Source organism: Cotesia glomerata, unplaced genomic scaffold, assembly GCF_020080835.1.
Source record: "Cotesia glomerata isolate CgM1 unplaced genomic scaffold, MPM_Cglom_v2.3 scaffold_33, whole genome shotgun sequence".
Taxonomy (NCBI): domain Eukaryota; kingdom Metazoa; phylum Arthropoda; class Insecta; order Hymenoptera; family Braconidae; genus Cotesia; species Cotesia glomerata.
In genome coordinates this window covers 71,686-84,708 of record NW_025403884.1, presented here as the reverse complement: position 1 = coordinate 84,708, position 13,023 = coordinate 71,686, and the positions used below count along the sequence as shown (strand labels likewise).

At 32.2% G+C, this 13,023-nt stretch overlaps 1 protein-coding gene across 6 annotated transcripts in view; it reads right to left on the bottom strand.

Moving 5' to 3' along the window:
* Nucleotides 1-1,996: 1,996 nt before the first annotated feature.
* Nucleotides 1,997-13,023, bottom strand: part of LOC123274411 (putative protein TPRXL) — a 30,177-nt gene continuing 19,150 nt past the window's right edge. For all 6 annotated transcript variants that reach the window (XM_044742015.1, XM_044742016.1, XM_044742019.1 and 3 more), the window contains 5 exons: nt 11,103-11,280; nt 5,865-6,518; nt 5,646-5,693; nt 2,986-3,081; nt 1,997-2,139 (listed from right to left, as the gene is read on the bottom strand). In XM_044742015.1, the coding sequence (XP_044597950.1) occupies nt 2,086-2,139; nt 2,986-3,081; nt 5,646-5,693; nt 5,865-6,518; nt 11,103-11,280 (1,030 nt within the window). In that variant the 3' untranslated portion in view covers nt 1,997-2,085. The remainder of the gene's footprint in view (nt 2,140-2,985; nt 3,082-5,645; nt 5,694-5,864; nt 6,519-11,102; nt 11,281-13,023) is intronic.

Here is a 13,023-nt window from a genome sequence, read left to right as displayed (position 1 = left end):
GCAAGTTATAGGTCAAGGAAAAGATGGAGTGTGCTGAGCGTAAAGGGAAGCTTAATATTTAACGAATAGGAAGAAAAAATAAACAAAAAAGTGTAGCAAGTTGATAAGCTGCCGGAGATTATCAACGGAAAGATGAGTTGAAGGATCCAGTGTATAAACCTCTACCTCTGGTTACTGCTACGGGGAAAACTCGATAGTCTACAAGTTCCACGTTGAGAGTTTAAACTGACAAGTTTCTGGACGGTGGATTATTGCACTTGATAAACTCTTCACTTATTCAAACGCCACCCAAACGAAAGGAAAAGTCTGATTCAATTTTTGTTACAGAATATAAAATAAATATCTTCTCAGGAGTTTGCTGATTTTAATATCGATTGACGGATAAATTAAATTCCATTAAATTTTAGAGCTAGTTTAACTGCAGAAAGGTTTTAACGTGATGAATTTTTTATTACCCGTAAATTTATGAGTCTTGTCTGACTATTTTGACAACGAAATATTGCAAAACTAAAAATGACATCACAAACTTTTATGAAGACATTACTTATTGTTAACAGTTTTCTTTGTTTACCGAGTACTTATGAATATAAATATTAAATCTGCGGTAAAGTATTATGTATTTCTTCTTTCTAAACTTTAACATGATTTATTATTATCTTTAAAAAGCACTGCAGTGGTGATTAAAATTAAAATTTAAATTTAAATAAATAATAAAAATTCAATCATCTTCATATTATTATTATTTAATGAAAAGTTAATTCAGTGTTTCGTGTAAATTCATAAAGTTTTATAAAACTCCAGGTAGTTTTATGCAAATGAAATGTAATTCTGAAATGATGATAATTAAAGTTGATAAATTAGAATTTGAGAATTAATAAATGAGCGAATAGCTTTACTCTAGTGTAATTGTACATTGTGTATGTATGTAATACGAGTACATACTGTAAAGTAAGAAGCACATAGAGGAGGAAGAGGAGGTAAGTAACTGTATAGTATGCCCGAAAGCACCAGAGTGAGCTGAAGGGTGTTTTAATCATGTTAAGTAACTTGTACAGCAATGCACTTGTACTCGCTCGTGTGTGTGTGTGTGTGCGTGTGTACACACAACACGGCACGGGTTAAAACCGAGTGCTGCTTTGAACAGGTGGAAGAAGTCAACCAAGAGAAATATAAGTATAATATAAACGAGTAGCAGCTCCTATTTATTTTTTACTTCATCCATCTTTTCCATCCCCTTGACTCGTATAAATTTTATGAGATTACGTGCCACTGCTTCTACTGTTATATATATACTTCTGCTGCATCTACCAGAGTGATACTACCAAGGTACTAACGTTGATCGAGAGTAATTTGGGGGAATTTAGTGTCGCCAGTTAAATAATCATCATTCGTCCCAAACTACCTCTAAATGTTTCTTCAGTTAAGTGATCCGTGACTGACGATTTTATGCGCAATCAACGGCTAATCAATTTACGTTATTTAATACTGTATAAACGGGTTAAATGTCATGGACCTGGAGCACTTATTAATTTTTTTTTTTTTGATTTTATAAAAAAATTATTATCTAAATCTTCGGAAAATAATTGAATTTATATATTGTTATTCAACTGTAAATTGATAGTTTTATTTTGTGTAGAGTTTAGTTGGTGATGAAGCAAATAGGTCGACCACGTTTACTCTTCTCCAGTCTCAGCTTACTCCTCGTCTATCCCTTCTACTTTCCACCGGGGTATCGTTCACCAAAATCGATATTCGATATTTAATTTCAGCTACCTAAACTATCACTCCTGTGTATACATATATGTTTCCGACTTTTGTGGATCAAAAAAAAATAAAAAACAAAGCTTCTGTCGCTCATCCTCTTTGGCTTTTGAAACTATGCTATTTTTTTTTTTTTTTTTTTTTTTTTTAAATTTATCCCATTGTTGCGTACAAGATGAAAAGATTCGAATCGACACTGGTAATCTGCTTGTATGTTTTAAAATCATTCCAATTTACTCTTAATAGTTACACATTCACTGTCAATTGAAAGACTTTAAATGGGGAAAAAAAAAGAGGAAAAAAAAAAAAAATAAAATTAAATATTTATAACTTACGTGGTGGCTTGACAGGTTCAGATGGTTTCTCCGTTAACTGTAACTGCAAAATGAGAAGATAGTTAATTAATAAATCTTTTAATTACCAATTGAATTATTAAATTAGTACAAGTTATTTAATTAACCACATGCTTGATTGTAAAGACTAAAAAAAAAACTAAAATAAAAAATAATAAAGACTAGATTGACCTTGATAAAAATTCTTTCTTTCTGCCTCAATTAAAATCAGTTTAGCGAGCCCAAAGTTCCCCCATTTTAAAATAAACGGTCGCTAATTCATACCCAAGGCTTATGAATATTTCTTATAATCTTTAACAAACAGGGTAAAGAGGGGAAAAATAAAGAGATCCGTTTCAATGTGTAACACCCCTTAAATTACAGCCACGCTTTATATCTACTTTTACTGTATGGTATTTATAACATGTCATTGGGGTATAATAATTTATTGCATTACTCTGTTTATAACGATAAATACTTTTTGTCCCCTTTACATTATATGATTAATATTATACTGCATTATATTATATTTTATTATATTAGTTTTCAGTATTTACACAATGTTATATAATGAAGGTTAATAAATGCACTAAAGAATGTATGTTGAAAGTAATATAACTGAAGAGAATATTTACATAATACTGTTTATTTTATTATTTACCTCGGATTTATTATTCCAAAACAAACTGATGATAGTTATTAATAATTTAATTTCTCTAATAAACTTGTTTAAATATGCACGCGAAATTTTATTTTAAAACTGTGATACCCGTAAACTCAATACCCGTTATTATTAATGATATTGCTCTTTTATGTTGTTATTATTGTTGTTAATAGTTGCACGGGTATTAAATAAAATAATAACAAAAATAAGAAAGTTTAGCTTATATACCTTGGCCAGTACAGGGTTGAATTCGAACTTGGATTCCGGTTCTTTTCTTGGTGTCTGTGCAATTGCTGAAAGTGGTATGGGCGGCATCGTCATTTCCTGAAACGACAAAGAAACATAATGAAAGTGTTTACAACTATACAATTTTATTATGTATTTAAAAACCCACTGTTATTATTATTATTATTATTGTCATCATCATCATTAAATAATTGCTAGGAACAATAAATATAATAACAAAACAATACAAATATATTAAGTGAATTCAAATCGTAAGAATTGCATAAAAAACTTTTATAATAATAGTTTATTAAAAATAAATTCAACATGTAATTTTTTTTTTATTGCACAATTATTTAGATTTTATCTAAATGGATTATTTTTTTATTAAATAGATCTGTCGCCGATAAATTTATAAATAATAAATAGTAAAACTCATAAGTTTTTAATCCGACATTGCGAAATTTCTAAGACATAAAAAATTGATAGACTTGAAAAAAAAAAAAAAAACTGCTGACAGTTATGTCGATTATTTATTTATTTCTATCGACTTTTATTGGTAAGTTGCTTGTATAAATGATTTATTTATCATCTTCAAGTATGACTATTTAATTTGTAATCTTTATCAATTGAGGTTTAGTTTTGTTTACCAGTGATAAGAGAGCGGTGCTGATAAAATTAATCGTTGCATAAATTGAAATAATTAATGAATGTAATTAATTGAATTAATAATCCAAGAATTGTAGAGTGAAAAATAGATGAAAATAATTTCTAGAATAACTTTAAATTATTTAAAAGGAGGAAATAGTTACGAAGATATAAATACTTTTGGAAATTATTTTTATTGTCAATAATGGGCAGCTAACTACTACCTGTACAGACGTGGTCAAACAGGTGAGTTTAAATACTGAGCACATAACACACGTGCGTGGTGTAATTATGCTAAGCACGCGAAAACCCGTATCACACCCGTTACGACTTAAGTTGAGATACCCGAGATCTGAGTTGAGAATACAGCCAATTGTCAGTTGTTGGTCTTTTTTAGTTTCTTTTTAGCTGAACCGCAATCTGGCGTTTTGTCGCACATTGTCTTCTTTCTGTTGAGCATTTGTTGCATTATTATCTACCGGGTAGAGTATGTTGTGTCTCGGGTTAATACTCAAGTTAACTAAAAGACCAGCTAGAGGAGAATATAAGAGAGCAAGAGAACAAAAGTGGCTCTTAGGCTACTGTACCGCGATTAACGCGAGTCATAATATAATGGAGAGTACAGTAATATAATAATAATAATAATAACAATAGTAGTAGTAGACATGACGACATATTTCAACTTGACTCAATCTTATGGCAGCCTTCATGATGATTAATGGAATTAGATGACTCGCGAATTATTAAAATAGTAAAACCACTTGGTGTTGAGAGTTTACTAGCTGTAAACATGTTGATGGTAACTAAATAAATTTAAATTGAAATATAATATATCTACACTGTTGACTATGCAATTACAATTTGATTTTGTGCCACAATGTTAACAAACAATTTAAATAGCCTCCAGATTACAAATATTGTTATTATCATTATTATTATTAATATCATCAGAGAATAGCCAGAAGCACATAAATTTATTGTTACTGGAGTAATTCATTAAAATAGAGCTCAATCAGTGAGTCGTTAAATGATTATAGCAAATGATCAGAGCTGGTAGGATTTATTGAATCAACGCCTAGCAGACAATACGGGAAATATTTTTAGCAGTCGGAATCTGACGGGTCTTTGGATGATGGTGAAGCGCAATTAGCAGTAGCATTTGCCATGCCTACCGGCGTCACAACCCGTATTTTCCCACGGACAGCCGTGAGAATAATTCATGCTCTACGCTCGGGCGAGTGTGCGTTCCTACCAGCGCAGTCGCATCCGTTCCTCTTCGTCGTTACCACCGATTTGTTCCGTTTGTTCCGGAACTGAATGACCCATGTTAAATATTATACAATGTACAATAACATCTTTTGCTTTACCGTATTTTACATCTCGGCTGTCTGTGTTATCAATTAATAAAACTGGCACTGACAATTAAAATTTGACCATTATTTTTTTTTTTTTTACGTAATCTCTCGCGGATGGTGAGCAGACAAAAAGGATTAATTTATTGCAGTAGATAAAAAATGATTAAAAAATAAAGCAAATAGCAAAAATGATTTCAACCTTGATGCGTCATCTCACGGTCACTGATACAGTTGTATATAAACTACTGGTTAGGCATTATTATATTTATTATATTATATTGTATTGTGTAGGATGCTCAAGTGTAAAATGAATCATAGAGAGATCGGGTAGTATCGCTGCCAACTTGCCATTACAAGTAACCACCGACGAATAACTCGTTTAGTTCGGATACAGCGTTGTGAGCATAGGGCTAAAAAAATTACTAGCGTGACTCATCGTCGTACAAGTGGTCTCTTTATGCGATCGATAAACTCGTACGCTCTCCCTATTCTCTTCTATTGTATATTCTATTGTATTTTTGGCTTTATGCACAAGCTTAAAAGCCCACTTCTCAATACAATAATAATAATAATAATAATAATAACAATCTCGATGATGAAGATAATAATAACAATATGTATTAAATCCCTTGCCGAAAAGTAAATACACTGAGTAACTACCTTGAGGATGTTTTCCAAATCCGCTGGATCGGATCCATGTCTTACTCCCTGGAAATAAAAATTAAACGAGTGATTAGACATTTGAGCCAAGATAAATGTACCATTATATTAAATTAAGTGGTATTATATCGATTGTATGAAAGCAGGAAATGTATTTATATTTACGAGATGAATGAAAGTGAGAGATAAAGGAAATAAAAGAGGAAATAAAGTACTCACGTTGTCAAGAGGTAACCTTGGGAGTCTGGAAGCAGCTGTGTGAATTCTGCCCAAATTACCGGAATTACCGGGGGCAGGAGGACAATTACTTCCGGAAGAGGTTAGACCACCGCTGTTTCCGCTCGAATTGGCATTTGCGATTGACGAAGGTGGACCCTTTGCGGGAAGGATACCGTGGCTCCTGTGATCGTTGCTACTACCACCGTGTTTAACCGGTTGTCCTGGGTAGCCACCCCGACCGCCGTAAGGTGGTTTCCCATCCGCGGGTTTTATAAAACCACCGCGCTGGGAGGTATGGCTCAAAACTGCCGAGTTAGAGGACGTTGCCGTCGTTGTTGTTGTTCCAGACGACGACGACGACGACGACGATGATGATGATGATGATGATGATGATGATGATGATGCTGATGCTGATGACGATGTTCGTGGACCATTACCACCGGGTTTTTTGAATTCTTGGGAAGACGGCGAACTCCTGCAATTGTTATTCGAAGACAGCCGTGTGGATGCGCTCAACGCTGGCGCTGGACTAGCTGGTACCCCTTCAATTCCTATCAGTCTCTTTGGCTCGTCCAGCAGATGCTTCACCAGAGAGTAGTTGCCGAGCTTGGATTGAATCTGCTGTGTTGTTCGGTCTTGCGCGTCTGGACTCACCTGTAAACAATTTTTTTTTATTACTTTTAATTCCAAGAAAAACAATAAGAATAATCGTGATCTTAATAATGATAATAGTGATGGAGATGAATAAGATAATGGCTAAGGACTTTTGTCGGTGATAAAAAAAATCCGTAAATTAGCAAAAACAAACTTTCTAAAGATCTACAAGACCTTGGACAATAATTTAGACGACGCAAAGTCGGGACTATCTTGTCTTTTATGTCTGAGTTTTCACACACTCGAAACTTAATTTGCTGATGGTACATGTGTATATAAATGTTAATGTAAATAGGTATTTGTATTTGTACTTGAAGAACGATCAAGTAGCTGAGGATATTACCAACTAGAGGGAGGGATGAATGACCAGGTCAGGGTTTTCATGTTCGTCACGACCTCGCCTAACCTCACCTTACTTCACCTTCTCATTAAATCTTGTCTGTACCTGCGAATATCTATTTATCTTATTTATTTATCACATCCAGGTGAACAATCAAAAATTAAATTGAATAATAATAATTTTATTTTGCCTAGGATTTAATAATAAACAGATTTAGTGCTGAGACTGTAAACGTTATCGATAAAACAATCATAATTAATCAAGAGTTTATATCAAAGTCTTTGAAGATTACATTATTATAATGGAGCGATGTGGAGTTGAGGTTGTTCCAAAGAGAACGGGTTACTTTAGATCTACACAATATACAATTGTTACTGGATGAGAAGAATCAATTAACGTTTCATTAGCTGTTCAAACGCTCAATTTACCAATACAAATAATTAACCAGTGTTTTTTTATTACATAATTATATTTTTATTGTCTACTCCTGATAATCACCCGATAAAATCATCCTAATAAATAAAAACTGTGTATAATATATGGTAATGTAAAAAAAATCTTTGTGAATTTAAAAGAAAAAATGTAAAGCCAAGGTTATTGATGTATAAAATAATACTCCTCTTAACCTCGATAAGTCTCACTTGTGGCTTTTGGACTGTAAACATATCGCGGGAATCCACAAATAATGACCGAGCATTATATGGTATTAAGACGATTAAAAAAGTGTAAAAAAAAAGGAAACGAAAAAAAAAAATATGCGCACGCAACTCTCTAGTAGATACTTTTAGCCACCGGCAGACTGGAATAAACTTGTGAGATTAATCAGCAAGAATATCACCGACCAAACCGTTGAAACTCATCCAGACTATCTAACCGACTCTCTTACTACTCACTATTCTATTTCAGTGAATTATTAAAATAAATTATTAGATTTTTTCCACAACTCAGCAAAGATTAAGCTTAAGTAATTATTATGATATCTCTATAATTCCGTAATGGAATTATTTAACGATTAAAAAATCACATAAAAATTGTTACGCAATATTGACTTTATAAACATTGAATTCTAAATATAGTTATGCATATAATATTATAATATGTGAGAACTGTCGTGTTTATTACATGACGCTAAATAGAAGGTATCGCATCGATTTCGCGCTTGTGATGCACACGTTGCAAAGGAGCCAGATGTGCTGGAGAGATTAATTAATCCTGTCCCTTGGCACGGCTCCACGTACATATACATATACATATACATATATTTACTATACATACGAATAAACCGACAAACGTCGAGCCCAAAGAAGTTAACGGAGATAGACAGATTCAGCATTTGCAGCATTTGTGTCTATCAGTGTGTGTACTTTCAATACACACATCAATTGATTCATATACTTTTTTAAATAAAAAAGGGCCCTCGGTAATTCTCTCTTATGTCTTTTAATTCTCTCAACTCTCAACTGCCGGCACTTGCTTTATGTATTAATTCAATGCAGTTATATTAAATCTCGGGATTCCTTTTGGTCTATCAAGCATCCTATTAAATGCACCAGCATGTCTAGACACATCAGACAGATTTCATGTATCTCATCAGCAAATCCAAAAGCTTTGACTTTATTTACTTTATTTACGGATAAGTCTAAATAAAATATAATATATATATATATAAAATAAATAAATAAAAAGGGTCAAGTATGAATAAATGGTCACCTTCTCGAGAATTACCGCTCGTCTCGTCAAGCTTAAACCAGCGCAGGTATTATCCGCCTGCCCTTTCACACACCGGTATTGATTTCAACCCCTCCTGAAGCTCATCGCGGGAGCGAGTGAATAAGAGAATAAGAGAGCAAACCCAACGGAGAAAGAGAATGAAAAATAGAGCAAAAAAATATTATTTTTCCCCGCGTTAGAAGTGTATAGTTGGATTGTCGCGACGTCAACCCTGAACACCATTCTTCTCATTTCTCTCGCCGTTTGCGCACCTGTATATGTATACTTATTTTTTACTTATTACTGTCTGGGTCTTTCCATCGCACATACACTAAACTCCTCTACATTAAATCCTTTACTTATTATTTTCTCAGGATTTATTGTTATTATGTGCTTTTAAAAGTCTGTTTGAACCTTTAAACTCAAGAGTTATGTTATATTATGTAGATATCAAAGTGACTGCTTCGGATATTTTTCCCTCTACTGTCTTTACTTGAATAAAAAAAAATATAATTATTTTAACGCTTTGACTTTTTAATGGTCGGTGTGACAAATTTATGAAATACAAATAAAAATATAAATTTTTTTTTACACTTTATATTTGTTGTTTGAAAACAACAAACACAAAGTTTTATTTAAACGAGGATAATTATTTTTAAAAAGAAGACTATATTGAAATAAAATATGAGAATAATATTTTCGTTAATTTAGATTGTTGATGTCGATGTGACATAATAATAAATTTATAGTTGCGCATGCTCCGAAAGTAAATATACAAGACACACAAGTAGACAAGGTTGTCCTTAAAATTCATCGAGTGACGTATTGCGATCGCGGATGTCGTGAGCCGTGCTGGATATCAAGGAGGTGAGGGATTTGAATTATGCAACGTCATATTGCAAGAGAAACTACGACTGTACTGCAAGTTTACAAAACATGCCGTCAATACGCAAAAAATAATAGCAATAGTTAATGGGAAATAAATAAAACCTTCATTAAAAAAAAATTTACACGTGCAAATATTTTTAATAAACAATTAAAACAATTATTTAATACTGAAAGATTTATCGATATTTTTATTTAAACCCGTTTGAATAATTATTACTGTCATTATCATCTGAGAGACTTATTGTCCGTTTTGACAACCTCTGAGGAGTGGTCAAGGTTCTCAATCAACGGAAATAAGTAAAGTGCGCTCTGCAATGAGACCTTGAATTAGACTAAGGTGATTTATTCAACCGTTATATCTCTACTTATTCACTCTCGATAATGTAATAATGATAAATAAAAATTAATAGCCGGGATTTGTGGGCTGGTTTAAATATAATAATTGAAAATTGAAACATTACAGCACACGGAAAAACTTTTAAATTCTTTTTAATAACGTTATCTCTCACCGATTGGTTTATCCACATATTAAAAGTCTATAAATATTTCTTTCGAAATCGTAAAAACGTCAACATGTAATTAAATTTAATAACTCACGCGGAATTTTATAACATATCGGGGTTTTTAAAAACACAAAGTATGTGTAGAGTGTGTCAGTTATTAAAAAACAAATACAAAAATTGATAAAGAATTCTTATCATCATTCACGCCTATCTAAACTCGACCTCAAGATATAATACAATTAAATTAAATATAAAATAATATATTAAGATTATTCTATAATCATTATTTTATTATTTTGTACTGAAAATAAAATTTTTTTAGGATTTAGGATTTTTAATTTCCAGTGGAAGGGGGCAACAATCTGTTACTTTGTATACAATATTTACCGCGAAATAAATATAATAGTACAAATTACTCCGGTAAATTCTTCCTCAATAGCGATATTTAAATTCTCTTTATTTTATTTTATTTTAATTTTTATTCTATTCACTGCGAGGTACATTACATGTATATGCATTCGCGCTTACCTCAATATAAATAGACTTGAACCTACACAAGTTATTTATAAAATAAGATCAAGAGTGTAAAAAGTCAGCCCCTTTCTTTAAAACTACTTGAAGAAAAATGAAAAGAATTTGAATTATTTAAATTATTAAGACGAAAGAATATTTAATATTTAATTTGTGGAATGAATGTCGAAAATATATTAAAGCTATTTAAAGTTAACTTTTAATAAGAGGTGAAGAATAAAGTTAATGATTCGTTAAATTAAAAGAGGTTAAGAAACTTGAGTGACACCTGTTGAATGACGACTCGATCGAAATCGATTAATTAAAAAATCACTCAGTTGGAGTTACAGAGGTGTGAATTAAATGAGAATAATATTGTAATTTATATTACACGAGCAGAGATGAGAGATGAGAGATAAAATGAGAAGAGTAAGAGTCTGCGGTCGGAGAACAATCAACAATGTCTGGATTATAGTAACCTCTCAGTGGCGAGTAGAACAAGAGCTAAGTGAAAGTTTATTAAATCGAGTGTAAGTAACAACAAGTGTGTTTGTTGTATTATGCTTATCAAGATGTTGATGATGATGATGATGATGTGAAAATTATTATGATGAGTTGGTGATGACAATTTACCTTGACAGGGGCTCGGAAGAGTGCGGCTGATGAAGTCACGTGGGAATTAGCGGAATGATGGCCCTGATTGTGAGGGTGCCGGGTCTCTGGACCTCCGACTGCCGCTGCCTGTTCCGCCTGGACCGACATCGCCGCGCGTGCCTGTCGCTCACGCTCTCGAAGCCGGTCCCGGTCCACGCTGTAACACACAAATTAATATTCCATATAGTCATGCTCTGCTAATCTCTATTTTATTATTAAATATCTATTACATATTATTGATTAATTATTGGGATAATATATTGATAAAAAAATTATTTTTAATTAATAGCAATTTATAATTTGTTGAATCAAAACTTGCATTGAAATCATTTAATTATAAACAACAACTTTGTTTTGATTTGTTATGCAATTAAACGTCAAAGTTGGTATTTTTCGAGATTTCTCTGTACACGACCTGTACGATCGAGTGATCATGAGATCGACAAGCATAGACTCAGGTCGGGTTCGACACTGACATACTGACACAGTTGTAACGTCACTCGTGCATATTACCACCAAAATTGTTCCTTCGAATTTGAATTGTAATTATTCATTTTTTTCATTAAATAAAACTGGGCGGTGGGATTTTAATTTTTAAAATAACAATTCAGTTTAATTAAAAACTATTAATATTCCTGCATATCACTCAATGAAAATAATTTGTTAGCCTGTTTCAATGTCATTTCAAGTAGTTATAGCTTCAACTCAAGTTTTTTTACTGGTGTTGGGGCAAAAAGACTATTTAAAAAACTCGGGTATCAAATTTAACTGGCGTTTAGTTATTTTTGAGCTATTGAATAAAATACTAGACTAAAGAAAAATGTTTTTACAAATGAATGTTGAGTAAAAAGTTAATTTTACTTATAGTGGATTTAAGAGAAAAAATTTAGAATGATGAAAAGTATTTTTAAATCATTTTTTTTGCTTTATCAATTAAACTTTTTATCAGTAAAGTAACGAGTACAAAGCTCTTTACAATCAACTTCCTCAACTCATAATTTATTATATACATAATAAATATGTAAAACAATCAGGTGAACCTGATTCCAAACAACGGAGTAACTTTTACAAGTTGATAGTGCAGTAATTAATTAATTAAGCATATACACGGCTTTTCTCCTAATATTACATTACAAAACTTGTAATCAGATAAATGCGAAACCATGATCTTGTAAAATAGTTTATCCAGTTGCAGAACTATCAAATTTTTACAACAATCCCCGTTAATTACGTTTATATAAACTGATAAATAATAATGAAATGTAGATATTAGATGGAAACCAGTGAACCCAGCGTGACAATAATCATTTAGAGTGTTACGACGATTAACCTTCGATCGATATCTAGCAAACCGACGAGTGTTGGCAATCGGCTTATCGCGTTTCCCCCGCAAGTGTCGTCACACTTGCATATTTAGCCGTATTCAGCTCTCTCCCTTTAACAGTATTCAACCCTACATACTATATACACACTGCATACTGCCCGTTACTCATTACATTCAATGTATCCACCCTCGCATTTTCCTCTCTCTCTCTTTCTATATATAAATGTATACATACGATTCTAGGCACGTGCTCGAACGAACCGTCTAATGTTTAATGTCTAATGTCTTTGACGACCGAGTTTCTTTCACGTAACTAAAATTATCTACACGCATTCGGCGAAGACTTTGATGAAAAAGAAAGTAAAAAAGTTTAAGCGATAGAATAAAAGTTTTTAAATACATTGATTAAAAAATAAGAAAATTTTTCAAAATTATATCTTGATTCAAGTTATTTTTTTTTTTTTTTTTTTTTTTTTTTTCTGTTAATTAAACAAAACCTTGAAATTGATCGCTTAAACTGGAAGATGTTTAGTTGCACCAAGATTAAGCGGCAATTGATTAAACGTGACAATCAAG